The 15,551-nt window shown below is 36.5% G+C and overlaps 2 protein-coding genes across 10 annotated transcripts in view; one reads left to right on the forward strand and one right to left on the reverse strand.

The window, feature by feature from the left end:
- The window catches only part of trip12 (thyroid hormone receptor interactor 12), a 47,110-nt gene extending 36,232 nt beyond the window's left edge, over window positions 1-10,878 (reverse strand). For 5 of the 8 annotated variants that reach the window (XM_056765557.1, XM_056765556.1, XM_056765555.1 and 2 more), the window contains exon 1: window positions 10,749-10,878. The gene's annotated coding sequence lies outside the window, so the exon portion shown is untranslated. Of the gene's footprint in view, window positions 1-8,002; window positions 8,033-9,950; window positions 10,070-10,748 lie in introns of those variants that run through there. The other 3 variants (XM_056765552.1, XM_056765553.1, XM_056765551.1) reach the window with 3 other exon arrangements.
- Window positions 10,879-10,912: 34 nt separating this feature from the next.
- fbxo36a (F-box protein 36a) lies at window positions 10,913-13,112 on the forward strand. 2 transcript variants are annotated; one of them, XM_056765560.1, is made up of 5 exons: window positions 10,913-11,073; window positions 11,214-11,364; window positions 11,571-11,679; window positions 11,781-11,953; window positions 12,244-13,112. In XM_056765560.1, exons 2-5 carry the CDS (start codon window positions 11,245-11,247, stop codon window positions 12,430-12,432), a joined length of 591 nt encoding a protein of 196 aa, XP_056621538.1. In that variant the 5' UTR covers window positions 10,913-11,073; window positions 11,214-11,244; the 3' UTR covers window positions 12,433-13,112. The 2 variants fall into 2 exon arrangements, with proteins under 2 accessions (XP_056621538.1, XP_056621537.1); XM_056765559.1 differs by having other exon boundaries at window positions 10,990-11,116.
- The last annotated feature ends 2,439 nt before the right edge of the window (window positions 13,113-15,551 follow it).

Raw genomic sequence — 15,551 nt, forward strand, 5'->3', positions numbered from 1 at the left:
ACTAGAAAATGAAATTGTTTTTACACAATGTATGTACGTAAACTTGTTGTTAGTTAACACTGTCTAAGAGTTCCTAAAGCACATAATTCCAAATAGTGGATTCTGGTCTAAAATCTTTATGGCTTTAATATATTTTCCTTGATCAATCACACAGCTGTTTTTTTTGTTGGTATAAATGTGCATGCTCATATTTTACAAGGAAATGTCCTAGCATTATGAGCGCTTGATGCTGATCGATGTACTAACACTCCATAAACCAAAGTAGGACCTTAACAGTTTTTAATTATTTACACTTTAAAGTTAGGTCTCATCTTACACCATGTGGTTAATTTTCACTCGTTCCTCAATTAAAACATGCAAACCCAAACAATATGAAAAAAGCTTATGTGAAACCCAGGCTCAAAATGGCCTGCTTTGGCTACTCTAGAGCTACTTGTCAATACATCACAAATAATGCACTGCAATGCAACATTTATTCAGTATCAACCGGGAGAAAGGCACTTGTGACCTGAATTTATGGACACCTAACCTAAATATATTCTTCTTAGATCAAAGATGTCATGTTAAATATGTAAGCTCTTGCCACTAAACATGGACCCTCAAAGGAAAATAGCATTAAACTCTGGAGCAGGGCTGTCAAACTCACTGTGTCAAAACACAGCTCTGCACAGTTTAGCATCCTGAAGATGTTGATTAGTTGAATCAGGTGTGTTTGATTAGTTTGGAGCTAAACTGGTTGGAGCTAAACTGTGCAGAGCTGCGACCCTCCATGAACTGAGTTTGACACCTTTGCTCTAGAGCAGCGGTTCTCAACCCTGGTAAGCTTTTAATTTATAAGCCTTTTACTTATAAGTAGGGGTGTGCGATATGACGATATTAGATCGTGAACGATTAAAATGACTGCACGATCCAGTTTTTCGGGAAAATCGTTAAATCGTCCTATATAGTAGTGTTCTATAGAATTCGTCAACATACTTGCGATAGATTGCGCCATGTTAACAAGCTCGTATACGTTGCTTGTGAATTCAGTAAGATTAAGTGACGATGGAGGGAAACACGGAGGACTTGGTCCCTAAAAAAAATTCTACATCAGTAATATTGAAATGGTTTGGGTTTTCCCCAACTGACACGGCCCAAACAACAGTTATTTGCAAATGTGGCAATGATAAGATTCGAGCGTCGTAAGGCAACACAACGAACCTTTTTAACCACCTCAAAATAAAAGGGACTGAAAGAGTATGCCGACAGTCAAATTATAAAGGGATCCCACGCGAGTAAATCAGGTACAACCAAGCATACGGAAACTAAAAGGCTTAAACAACGACTTTAGCGAAAGAACCATTTGAGAAAGGAACTCCGTATCCGTATGACAGAATGATCAAGCGCTGGAAAGATGTCACTGACGCGGTCGCATTTTACCTGGCCAAAGACATGATTCCCATAAAGACTGTGGAAAATGAGGGCTTTAAAAAACTGCTCAAAGTCGTAGATCCACGTTACGAAATACCCAGCCAAAAATATTTATCCTCCACGCCCATTCCACAGCTTTACTCCGAGTGCCGCAACAAGATGAAAAACAAAATTCAAAATGTCAAGTTTTTTGCTAACAGCTGATTTATGGTCTTGCACTTGCATTAAATATTAACTTGATTAAAATATTTTTCAAAATATAAATGGTAAAGAGTATATTTTTATATGGGGACTTAGTTTGGCTGTATTGAAGCCCCTTTAATTTGCAAAATAGTCTTAAAACCAACTTGAAGAAGAACCGCGAAAAAATCGTAAATCGTGATCTATCTGGAAAAAATCGTGATTTGAATTTTTTTCTACTTATAAGTTTTCATTTTTTCAACCAACAATATGTAGATTGGAGACCATTGTAGTTAGGCTAATTTCTTATCTACACAGTTCACAACCAACAGCAGAACATTTAAGTCTCCTATTTTTCATTTTACAAAATCTCCTCAAATACTCCTTGTAGTCCAAGGCCAAATCTTCTGGTTCTGCATTACTTTTCAGACCTTACCAATTTCCCGCATCTCATCAGTAACAATTTATTTACTTCCCGCTTTTCAAATTTGATAGATTAGATTTAATAAGCAACAATATTTATAACTGCCCTTGTACATCCCGCTGCGTAAAATCTGTGAATTTCTACTGTAAGCATTGCACACAGTTTTACTCAAACTCTAATTTATACCGAACGTGAACAGCGAACGTGGAAAAAGACGATGACAGGATGTGAGACAAGGTCAATTTTGCGAGCGGAGGCCATTTAGTCTCTTAACTTCTTAATGTGTTATCATATAGCTCAAATAACCACACCTTCGTCGGTCACCACACTGTATTTAACAAACATGGAAATTTTTTCAGACATTCAGCGACAGTAGATAAGCGACAGGCAGCGGTTTATTCTGTATTATTGGTTATTCGTTAAGCGAAACTGAAAGACAAAATATCCAAATATATTATGTTAAAGCAAATTACAGCATATTTATGACTACAGACTGGAATAAAGTTAGCCTCTTGCTGTCTGCACTGTTTACCTGCCCTCGTGATCCGACTGCTAACAGACTAATCTGTGATTTTACAAGCCATATCTGCTAAATTAAAAACATAACATTTAATGAAATGTATAGTTTGAAAGTCTTTAAAAACGTATTAGGGTGCAAAACAAGTAATACTCACCTAACCAGTCACAACAGAACGGAGGAAAAATCTTTGGAAAACTGCAGTTCATTTTCTTGAAGCAGCGCATCATTGTACCTAATTGCGATACAGCGCCACCATTAGGGGTGTGCACGAATATTCGAAAATTTAAATATTCGATGTGCAGTACTTATTCGAATAATAAAATCGCTATTTGAATTTTGCTAAAATATTCCTCTGCTGGCCAACGACGCAAACTAATACTAAAAGTTATACGCATGTGCACTGGGTGGAGCACGCATTTAATGACAAAATGGCGTCCTCGACCTGTAAGCGTAGGGCAGTGTTTGGAACTACTTTGTTCAAAATGATCAACATGTCATGTGAAAAATTTGTCAGTCGAAACTAAGTTATCATCATAGCACCACTTCAATGAGGAAGTCCAAACACCAAAACGTAATTATTGACCCAACGAATGAAGAAGGACAGCTACCCATCACAGCATTCGCGACTGCCGGAAGATGGAGATGGAGAGGATGAGGCAATGCAGCCTCGTTGGAAAAGACTGAGCCAGTTCTTCGGCGATGATTACAAAGAGTCTAGCCGAGACGAGTGGGAACAATTCTTGCTGGAGCCATGCATTCCCCCAGATGAGGATCCAATCCATTGGTGGAACAAAAACACGATGCGCTTCACTAAGCTTAGTCGCTTAGCGCACCGTTATTTGTGTATCCCAGCGACATCTGTGCGGGCAGAGCGTGTTTTCTCTGCAGCTGGGCTTATCGTTAATAGACTAAAAAGCTGACTTTCACCCGATCATGTCGACATGCTAAGTTTCATCCAGAAGAACATGTAAAACAAGATAAGATATGCCGACTGAGTTTAAAGCATAATGTTAAAGTTAAAGCTATATGTCGTTCTTTAAAAAAATGAAGTGGCAGCCTGCTATATGTATTGGAGTTTTTTTTTTAAGCTTGTTTTATATACCCTGATAAGCTTGTTCAGAAATGAAGAAAAAAATATGTTTTACTGAAAATAATGTATGCCTGATTAAACTTAATTTAAATGAACAAATATTTGAATATTCGTTTCTTATGAGCTAAAATATCCGAATGTTATTTTTGTGGAAAATGCACATCCCTAGCCACAATAGTAGCGTAATGTCACAAATACAGTCACAAATTTGCTTTGATTACTGTACTTCTCGTAACACCACAGAATTTAGGCTTGGGAGATGATGCTAACAATCACATGCCAAAAAACTAAAACTGATCCTGAATGCTGCCGAGAGACCCTTCAAATGAGAAGTAAAAGTAACCCTGACACATAAGAGAAACTATAGTGCATTACAACATGACTATATATTAAGTTTGAAACTGAATAAATGCTCTCACTGAAATACTCACCGCTTCGCATTTTTATGTATTTATTTAAAGCCCAAGAAAGCATGTCCTAAACCCTGTGTTAATTTGAGCTGGTCTTAGTATATTATGTTGGTTATTATGGGAATGAGACATTGAGCCTGTGTTTTTTAGTAAATCACCTGCAGAAAATTTCACTCTCATTCTGCTCTTGGGCTATTTTGCCCTGTTTACTAAATCTGGCACTTTACCTGTTAAAATCGACACGTTTTAACACAACAGAACAGTCAAGAAAAAACAATGTTGGCCAGGACTTCTATAATGTGAAATTGGGTGTAGGGCTGAACCGATTTCTCGAGTAATTTGAAAACAAAAAATCACTGTTTAATCCCTTTAACTACAGTACACACGGAGCACTGTGTACGCCTAGGACCATTATTACTGACGCACAGCCCGCTAAACTCTGCACATGTTATGTAAACACAGAAGAAGCTCCAGAATAAATTACAGAAAAATATACAGAGGGCAGAGGATTTCATTTCTGCTCTGACAACCACGAGACTGTGACAAACACTGTATGTTGTGTAAGAGAGATAATGGTGAAAGAACATTGTGCTTGGTACGTTCCTTTTCTTTAAACTAAACTTTAAGGACTTCAGTCCTTAAAAGTTTATCCTGTCTGACTAGCGCGTGTCCCATAATGTTTACAGTAGGTATGATCCAAAGGCTAAAAGCGGTCATTGTGGCTGTTTAAATCCATGCACATCTAACAGGGCTGTACAGTGCGGCATATATGTATGTTCTGCGCAGTAGGAGGACATGAACACATGAACTTCAATGCCAGAGTAGCTCAGAGTTTATTTCAGAACATTTTACAGAGTGAAGCTATGTGAAGTGAAGCTATCGAACACACACTAAAAAATAAGTGTCTTTTGATGACCTTTCAAAATAAAGTCCATTTAATTACAGTAGTTTTATGTGGACAAATATATTACTATTTAATAGTAAAAAAGAGATTTAACCAATTTGGGTAAACCGTAAGTTACCTTTGAATTTTATTTCTATTTTTATTTATGTTTCTAATTTATCCATTTGGAAAATATTGCATTTTGACTGTAATATCTCAATGCATGTATTAAATGGGTTTCGTTTTCACAGATATTAAAGAATGCAATTTCAGCAATCAAATTTTTTTTTCTAAAAAGGAAACAAATTAGTTGTTCATTTTAAGAGACCTGTCTTATTTCCTCTTCTATATTTAGTAGTGATACACAATATTAGATTTTTGCAGCTATACTATATGCCGATAATTTCCACCTCAATTAAGACGATAGCCGATGCCGATACTGATATATGCTGTATATCCACTAGGGCGTTTTTACGCCGCTAAAAGCACCAGGTGCTGGACAGAGCAACCAAGGTGCTCTGGTTGCAAATTTAAGACACCATTGCATAAGCTGGAAAGAAATAAGCAACAGCAATGAGCCAGTGGAAAAAAACAAGGGGTCATAGCCCGGTCCCTTCAGTGACCCTTCTCACACTTTGAAATGAGGATAAACTAAATAATTTTAAAAACTTTTGGAAAATGAATTTGGTGCATATTAATTAAAGAAGCAACAAGAGCAGAGGTTAAAGAGATCACAGACTCGCTTATGCAATGGTGTCTTTGAAATGGAGACTACAAAATGGCAGAGTACACAGTTGATAAGCACCCGTGAGTCTACTCCCGATGGACAGGATTAAACTTTTTTTTACTCTGTTTTAGTTAAAAATGTTAATCAAATAGGCTGTGCGCTGCTAACGCGCAAAGAGATGTATTTATTTGCGCACTCGGTTAATGTGGGAATCTGCTGCTTTTACAAATATTAGATTACTATGTTGTATTTAGATCATTTTTTCCACAATTATCAATGTAAACGAATACACTGATAAAGTAAATTCTTAAAACTTAAACGTGAGAACAAAACCGGGGCACGAAGGAGTGCCGCAAGAGCCGCACACTGACAAAGAGCAGAGCGAGACTACCATGCCTATATGTGCTATACGTGCCTCAGCCTCGGACGGCATAGGCCCATTTTCTAGGGATGTCTACCAATGTTTTAATATTCCAATATTCCATCCACAATAACTATTCGAATAATAAAAATGCGATTTGAATATTCTTATTTTTCATAAGAATAAAACTGCGTCACCACAAGGTTAAGATACTGCTACAGGAGACCTATAGAGTTCTCACTGTAATGATTTTATAATATACAGAAAATAAAAATAATAATTTGTTCACTCAGATTGCAAGCTAGTTTAATTATTTTAAGTTAACACATCGGATGCCCGGATCGTGTGTTAAGCTCGGCTCACATCACCATATTAAAATGTTTCAAAACTTGTGAGCCACAGAATTTGTTAGCATTTCTTACATTAGGTATAAAAATACCAATGTAATATTAAATGATTAACAATAATTCATTTATTACCGTAACTTGTTCTTAGTGGTTGTTCAAAGTAAATTCATATTCGTTCATTAACAACTTGAAACATGAAAATGTAGGCTACATTTCACTGCAACTAATGTTAATCAATTAGGCATTAACATAAGACTGGCACCCTTTCCATACCTAAAAGTTCAAATAGGGTCGTCGCCTTCAAGTTACAGCCTGTAAATAAATTTGCACGGATGCTTTTTGGTTTATTTTAAAATGCACTGTGATTCCTTACCTTAGTTGAAATAAAATGTCCTACCTTATGTATTGATGCAAATGCAAAGCTAAACAAGTAAGACACTTGCCGTGAAAGACAAAGAAAACAATATTTATAGGCTATGTGGTGCTGATAAGGAAATATCTATATCACTATAATTGCTCCGTCTTTGTTGCGGGGTATTTTTTTAGGATCTTAACAGTCGGCTTGGAGGCATCAAGCTCGTTTAATTGATTAGTTATCAAAATTATAAACAATAAAGCCAGATATTCTTGTCAGATCTGGGTTTTGTTACCGGGAGTTAGAGAATATCAGCCCGGTTTCTCCGCTGTCAGCTTGTTGAACAGACTTTCACTAGAGTAAAATAGACCTAGCCTATATGCTTGTTTTTCTTATTAAGAACATGTAAAACAAAATAAACAATATTATTATATAACACAGACTGTCAATATACTCACTGTACGTTGCGTTTTGTTCTTTTTGCATTATCCCATTGCGTGTAGGTTTAAATGCAGTTTTTATGTATTTTCTACACTTAACAAATTACGTAATTTTTAACTTATTTTAAATTAACAAATATACGAATATTCGTTTTTCATGAGTTCAAATATTAACTTGAAAAATGCCCATCCCTAATTTAAACCCTGCCACCCAAAATAATACAGCACCGACATGCTCGCTGTAGCACAAACAAGCAAATTGACGCAAACGCATATAAATAAACACAGCTTCCTATCGGCGAGGCATATCAGCGTTATTTTTTGTATCCGGCTGATGCCGATAATTAATTTATAAGCCATTATCTGCCGATAATAACGTGCATCCCTAATATTTAGCATTGCTCTCCGAATACTCAACTAATCGATGGAATAAATCGATAGAATACTCGATTGCTTAAATAATTGATAGCTACAGCCCTAATGGGTGTCATTTTTCAGGAATAATGGCTCAATTAGCTAGTATACTGTGCAGCACATTCTTAACCCAACAGGACGGGAATTCTGTAAAACCCAATAACAATTTGGAAATTCTGTAAAACACAAAAGCAAAACAAAGGACCACCCTAATTTTGTTTTTCGGAATTCTAAAACATTAATGTTTTTCCAACTCTTTACACCAAATCTAAATTCTACAGACCTACACCACACAATATACACCATTCTGGCAGATAAGTTAAACAAACTAAAAATCTACTTTATATAGGACATGGTGCAAACATCTTTTCAAGACCAACTGCCTCACCCTGGACTCCTATCATCAGCATGTAAATGACAGCAGACGCTTTGGGAACTTACCAGCCATGTGTAAATACCCCAACCAGCAGCCTAGGGTGACAAGAACGTGGGCAATAACGGGAACAGGGAGCAGGGAAGGGTTGAGAAAAGGTTTATTTTAGTCTCTTCATAAAATGGGCAATTTCTTTAAATGATAAAAATACAAATCAGTATCACAGAGGGATCCAATTACAACTGCAGACTAAGAGGAAGCCATTTTGTTTAGGAATATAGTTTAAACCACTACTAAATGTCATTCTTCTTTGGTATCCAATATAAACTAAAAAGACAGAATATAATTTTAAACTAAAGAAATGAGAAACATTATAAGGAATAATAAAAAGGTTCACAGTACTGCTGTATGAGCCCTAGAAGTCTTTTTTATACATTACCATCGAGGTTCTGATCAGATTTACTTACACATACTTTAGCCTAACAAAACATAATCTTTAATAATCTATTAATAATCTTGCCACTAATTTAAAATGTATTTATCGTATAATCCCTATTCAGATGATTAGATATTAGTATGGTTACCACTAGATGTAAAAAGATTAAAGCGTTCCTACTGATTTTATATTATACCTTTGGACATGTTGATGACTCGCTTTGACATGTCGTTTTAAAGTAATAATAACATCCATAATGCACCCGTTTTCTAGGAGAATGTTCTGCTGTATTGTGCATTCAATACAGCAAATAAATACGCACTGACGAACCAAACCTGCGAAGCGCGACGGACACCCACAATGCTATCTTGGTAGACAGAATACTTGATTTTAAAACGGAGTTAATAAGCAGAATAAAGATTGACATCTAGACCTAACGTGCTGATTACTATACATCCAGGCTCGCTCATAGGCCTTCATTTTCTTTATAACGACAGCACTGCACTCATGCAAGCCACGTCCATGACATTCAAAGTTTTAGATATCGAGCAACCCGTAAACATTCACAAAGAAGCATAAGCAAATCTCCCATTTCCATCACCAATCCACGAACAGGCCCAAAACATGTCAAAATCACCCATTTCACATCACTGGGACTATTACTTCCCAGAAGACATTATGAATTGATCGCACGATGATTAAGGATTTAATCCCGTATTATGTCGATAACAACACATGAAACCATAACGTTAATTCCAATCGAAATCGTTTTTGATGACGTTTTCCACCAGTTATTAGTGCTTATATATGCATTTGGACTGTTGACATGAAAATACGACATGATTATGAAGGCCGTTCACCAACACAGGCCTGAGCAGATCCTTTTGTTTATTTTGTACAGTCCGTGAAACAAACACCTATCAACCGAAATTCGCTTTCTGGGTATTTACACGAGTAAACCATCTGAGACATCATATCAAGAATAGATATAATGGTTTATTTCCTGACGAATAAACAAAATAGTATGATAAATAGATTTTGTCAGGAAGAGGCCCTACACACCGGTCTCGCGTTTTCTGGCCCTTCATTGTGGCTTTTGCTAATCCGAAGCATAATGTAATAGAGGTCTACAAAATATATACAAACTTGAAATGTACTAATGTGTGAAGCACCACATAGCAGGAAACAGATTGTAGAATGACTTGTTGTGAATTACATAAAAATCTTCACTGAGAGAAACTGGTAATCGCGTTCAGCTAACGTATAGCCACCGTGCTAGCCATGCTAAATTAGATAAACACTTAACTGTATCTAACTACCCATTATCCAACTACACATCTACCACCAATTTACAGTTTAAACGTAGTTTCTCGTGTTGAAAAAACGTCCCGTTTAAATGTTAAGTAATCTGTCTTTTATGCTAATGCGTTTGCATGGCTAACCGATGCTAATCTGTTGAAGGAACGAAGCGTGACAAGCAATAATCAAGAAATGAGAAGACTTATTTACAACAACGAAAACAAAACACTACACAATATGAACAATACACTTATATATATTGAAAAATATAACGTCTGTACCGTTGTTGTCAGTAATTGGCCTACATATGGTAAAGCTTGAGAGCAAAGCCGGTCTCCTGTCGACGTGTATGCGGGCAAGATTAGGTCAGAGTGACTGACTGAAGACGTAAACAAACTACCACAAACTACCACCACCAGCAAACTACATCAGGCAACATTTAACCTAAACAGGCCTGGGTGGCTCAAGTAGAAAAAACACTCATCATGCACGAAAACTTTCTCTATTTCAATCAGACGTAATTGACGTTACACAATATACAAAAATAAGTAACATTAGACAAACTTGGATTCATTTATAATTTCCTTTCAAATTGGTGACTCATTAGTACTATTTTTAGCACAGCTTTATACATAACCATCCATTAAAATATTAACAAGACGCACTCCAAATGTGATAATATATTCGTTAAACTGCTATGTATTATTGGTGTTCTCTCAGCTGATGCTTACTTATAATATTGCATATTTATTTCAATGGGGATATAAATAATGTTAGGTCTCAGTTCGCTTTCGCGGTCAATTAACGTCATTAAACAAGATTCCAATATTTTATGATTTCTGAAACAACAGCGGAATCCCCAAAAAGTGTTCTTTTTGTTTCGAGCACACAAATAGGACGGCAGGAAAGGGCTCAAGAGATGACAACTGGAAACCATATTTTCTTTTTCGTCTGGCTTTTCTCACTCATATTACGCGACAGCCGAGTCACACTAAGGGCTCCGATGCGCATAAGATGCAAGAAGTCTCCCTGGCATTGAAGTTTAACGTACATGTGTGTATTTTATATGTTGTAATTACCTATTTGTTGCAGTGTTGTAGTAGCTGATAGACACAGTGCAGCAGCGGCAGCAGCTTTACCTTCATCAGCTGAGCGACCTGCGAACTGCCGAATCACATCAGCTCACACTGCTCTCGCTGCTTCCGCCGCCGCACTACTTCCCGCAACAACAAAAAACAGCAGCTACGGCAACAGCAAAGCCTTGCCTTAACAATCGTCTTGACGACCGTAATCACCCCATTCAAGATTAATTCTGACGAGGATGTGGCAACATCAACCTTACTTTTAGGAATATAACGCTAGTCCATTAGTAACATACGTCAGGATTTCATATCAATCCGCCAGGTCGTGAACCCCCCACCACCACCTCAGCCAACGTCACACAAATGTTTATAAACGTTTGTTTAAAAACGTTAAGCTAATTATATAGCTGTATGTGTTTATGTCACAAACTAATCGAAATACATATATATATATAACGAAAGGTACAGGAACGGTGTGGACTTCGCCGTTGTCATGGCAACCGCCGAGCGTCCAAAAATGGCGTTTCTGCTGGATGAAATACTGTTTGAAACCTATGGACAAGGTCCATCTCCCTCTAAAGACTTCTACCAACTTGTTATCACACAAAAGGAGGTATAGCAGTATTCAAAAGTGCAAGGAATTTAATAATTAAAATGCAAATGGACACATACTTCATCACTTCAATATAAATGAAACAAGATGGGGAATTTTGATGTAACTCAAAATATTCTTGATTTATTTAAGTTTTTAAATGGTTGACAGTAAAACATAGCTGTGTTTTTTTATTTTTTATTAATATATTTTTACTATTCCAAAAGGTTATATGGAGGTGGTGGAAGATTTCAATCCGGGGTGTGTTCAGAGGGACACCACCAGGAGAGATAAAACAGTCCCACATTGAATTTGTAGAGGATACAACATTCCAGAGTATTACAGAGTTATTTTCCAGCTCCCAATGAAACTTGTTATATATTGTAGTGGCTTGTAATTGCAGCTTCATAAGAAAATCATTATGTTCCTCATTATAGAGCAGTTAGATGTTGTGTTTGGACCCAAAAGTTTGGAATACACATTGTCTCTGTGCCGAGGACATTTTGAATATCTGGTGCGGTTACCTGACCAGCTACTCCTTAACATCCTTTCATACCTGCCCCTCCAGGATATCGGTCACATCAGCCAAACTTCAAGCAGGTTTAGGAAGGTAACAACATTATTCAACACTTTAAACTACATTTTGAACATTTGTTATTATCAAAAGTGATTGTAAGACTCAGCGTTCCTACCATTGTTCTTGTGTAGAGCATTGTTAAAGTTTCAAGAGGTATTAAAGCCCGTTTGTGACACAAACATGAGTGATACCACAAATTGTTTGGCCCTCTGACTTATTTCCACTTGGCTGCCAGAAAACTTCACAATTACGCTTTATTTTGTACAGTTTGTGTTATGTTTCTATATTATTGTGTGTGTGTGTGTGTGTGTGTGTGTGTCTAGCTGTGTAACTCAGATGAGTTTTGGAAAAAGACCATGCTGAGTTATTTTGACGTGATAACTGAAGACATGGAGTTGCTGGTAAAGGCCATGGGCTGGAAGAAGCTCTTCATGTTTTACTACAGTCAAGAACATGAATGCAATGTGACCTGTCTGACAGAAAATAAACCCAATCCTGCTGCATCTCCATGAAGATTTTAATGCCATTCCATAACAAATCAATTTATCTCTTAGTATTCTATTTAAATTCTTTTTTTTATGGTTTTAACTCAGATTCACCTTTTATTCTACTGGGTTTACATGCCGATATTACTCCAAATATGTAATCTATTTCAACAAACCAAATTCTTTTAAATCCAGTATGTTTTTAAGTATTAATTGTGATAATATAATTAGAACAGGCATATTTATTGTTAATTAATTTCCAAGTATTCATCGAAAATGTATGTTTACTGTCCTTTATTTTAAAGTATTCTAGAGATAATCTATCACAATGTTATTAGAAATGTTGTTGTTTGTTTTTAACTGGCTTACTATTGTAATTTTTAAACTGCTGTATTCTGTGTAATAGCAGTTGTGCTCTCTTAGGGTGACTTTTGGGATTGCTGAAAATGTTAAGACTCTATTTGCAACTCTGCAATGTGGGTTTTGTCCAGCAGATGGCGCACAAGTATTGCAGTCTGTGTAACGAGACAAAACATTCACCCAATTCAAGTAAACGTTTGTCGTGCAAAAGTTATTTAGCAATTTATTTAAGTTAAGTTTACAAGGCCATGTTACTAATATAAGCAAAGGAGAGAATGAACAATTTTTTTTTGGACAGACAGACAGTCAGATAGCTATTGGTTAGTCAAATAAATACTGAACAGGTATGTTTTGAGTTGTTTTTTGAAAGTTGTGAAGGATGCTGGAAGGTCATTCCACCATAGGGGAACCGAACGAGCAAAGGTTTTGCAAACGATAAGGTGCCTTGCTGTGATGGAACAACTAGGCGTCACTCATTTTCATGCTGAAGATGACTGTAGGGGATCTACCTGTAGCAGTGAGTTAAGGTAAATGGGCGATTTTGCCGTTATCGTTCCGAAGGCCAGTGTCAGAGATTTAAACTTGATGCAGGCGGCAACTGGCAGCCAGTGAAGTGTATTCAGGAGGGGTGTTACATGGGTTCTTATAGGCTGATTGAAAAGTAGACGTGCAGCTCCATTCTGGATCATTTGCAAGGGCTTTACTACATTGGTTGGAAGGCCGGCCAGTAGAGAATTGCAGTAGTCCAGTCTTGATATGACCAGAGCTTGGACTAGGAGCTGAGGCATGCTACGACAGGAACGGCCTGATTTTCCTGATGTTGTAGAGCACATAGTGTACCTGCAAGTTCGAGTGATTGCTGCAATGTCGGAGGTGAATTTCAGCTGGTCGTCGAGCATTACCCCCAGGTTCCTCGCAGATTGGGTGGGTGTTATAGTTGAGGATCCAGGATACCTCAAAGGATCTGCCTGTGAGATAAGTTAACTGATTAAGCCAGTTGAGTGCAGAGATGCCCAGTTTGGAGAGAGTGGAGAGCAGGATCAGGTGGTTCACAGTGTGAAGAGCAGCAGAGAAATAATAATGCTTACAGAATGTCATTGCTTTATAAACAATGGAGTTTGGAAAAACATTTATTTGAGTTTACTGTGAAAGCATGCACTGTATGTTTATTAGAATTGTGTAGTACTTTCTAATGTATTCATCCTTTTTACACCACTTAGTTTTTTTATTTCAGTATGGGAACTTTGTTAACCAAGCAAGAGTCTTAAGTGAAATGTTTCATTTTAGTTTAGTTTATATACGCTGCTTTATATTCAACAACATCTATAATTAAAACAATACATTAAACATATTTTAATTCTAGCAAGCATTTCTCAAAATTGTGCAATACTGGACCAATATAGAACAATATCAGTACAAAATAAAGAGTCTTGAGTGAAATGTTTAACTTTAGTTTATTTACATTGCTTTATATTCAACTACATCATTAAATAAGAAATTACATAAACAATATTTTTATTCTAGCAAACATTTAATATAGAACAATAGCAGTACTATGAAGACAGAATGTGTCTTTTGACTTTAACTGACTTTACTACAATTAGCCTACATTGGGACCACTTGTTTAAAATACAATTCCACTATTTATCAGTTGGCTAAATAAATAAGTACATGTCAACATTTTCTTGCAGATGCCACAAATAATCCCTTTTATGTATAAATTAACAACATCCGTCATGAGTTTTTATTTCCCTGCAGTAGTTGGTGTACAACTGTCAAAACCCATGAAGGCGCACAAAAAATGGCTTTTTGAATAGCTGTCTACTGTCGTGAAATTGAAAAAATAAATGCACTGATATTTAAACATGTTGAGTCCAAATTTCTTTTTGAGACTGCTCTGACCAGTCTAGCTGCTCAGAAATATTATGAAGCTTGATGCTTGCCAAAAACATGGAGAAACATTATTGCGGAAGCAACCTCAAATCTAGTTTAGACTAGAGTTACTTCTGATTCAAGTACATGATTATGAAAGTGTGCCCTAGAATCTATTATCCCCGTGTTGCAAAAGAAGCAGGTCTTCGATATGATGTTCTATCACATATTTACTTGACTTTTATTAGACCAGTTCTTGAATATGTTATCACAGTCTTGGGTGGACTACCCAAGAATCTCTCTGATGAGAGAGGATCCTAAAACATTGTTGCCAGATAAATGGTCTCTGAACTGCCACATTTCCATTACTGAGTGAGAGCCGTGATGAGGCAACAAAACGTACGTTTACCAAATTACTTACGGACAGTTCATCACCACTCTTTGACTTATTTCAGGATGTTGTGCCAGTAGTGTCCTGCCTGTCAATATTTGAATAAACTAAACTAAACTTTTTCATGTAATATTACATATTTTCGTAAATTTCATCTTTTTCTGTAATTTTCTGTAAGATTTGAAAAATCTGTGAAAAATCTGTAAAAACAAAACAGTACATTTCTGTAAAATTACAGTTTTTTACACCAACACCCTTAAAGTGAAGAGAGAAAATATAAAGTTAACTTTACCTACACACAAAAGTCCTTCAAAAGGTTCTTCGATGCCATAGAAGAACCTTTTGTTTCCATAAGAAACCTTGAACCTTTAACCTCTGTTTCACAAAAGGTTCTTTGTGGTGAAAAAAAGTTCTTCAGATTATAAAAAGGTAAGAAAAAGATGGTTCTTTAAAGAACCTATGACTGAATGTTTTTTTTGTGGAACCCAAAATATTTTTATGGCATCACTGTGAAAAATCTTTT

The sequence above is a fragment of the Triplophysa dalaica genome, chromosome 14 (genome assembly GCF_015846415.1).
Source record: "Triplophysa dalaica isolate WHDGS20190420 chromosome 14, ASM1584641v1, whole genome shotgun sequence".
In the NCBI taxonomy this organism is placed as follows: domain Eukaryota; kingdom Metazoa; phylum Chordata; class Actinopteri; order Cypriniformes; family Nemacheilidae; genus Triplophysa; species Triplophysa dalaica.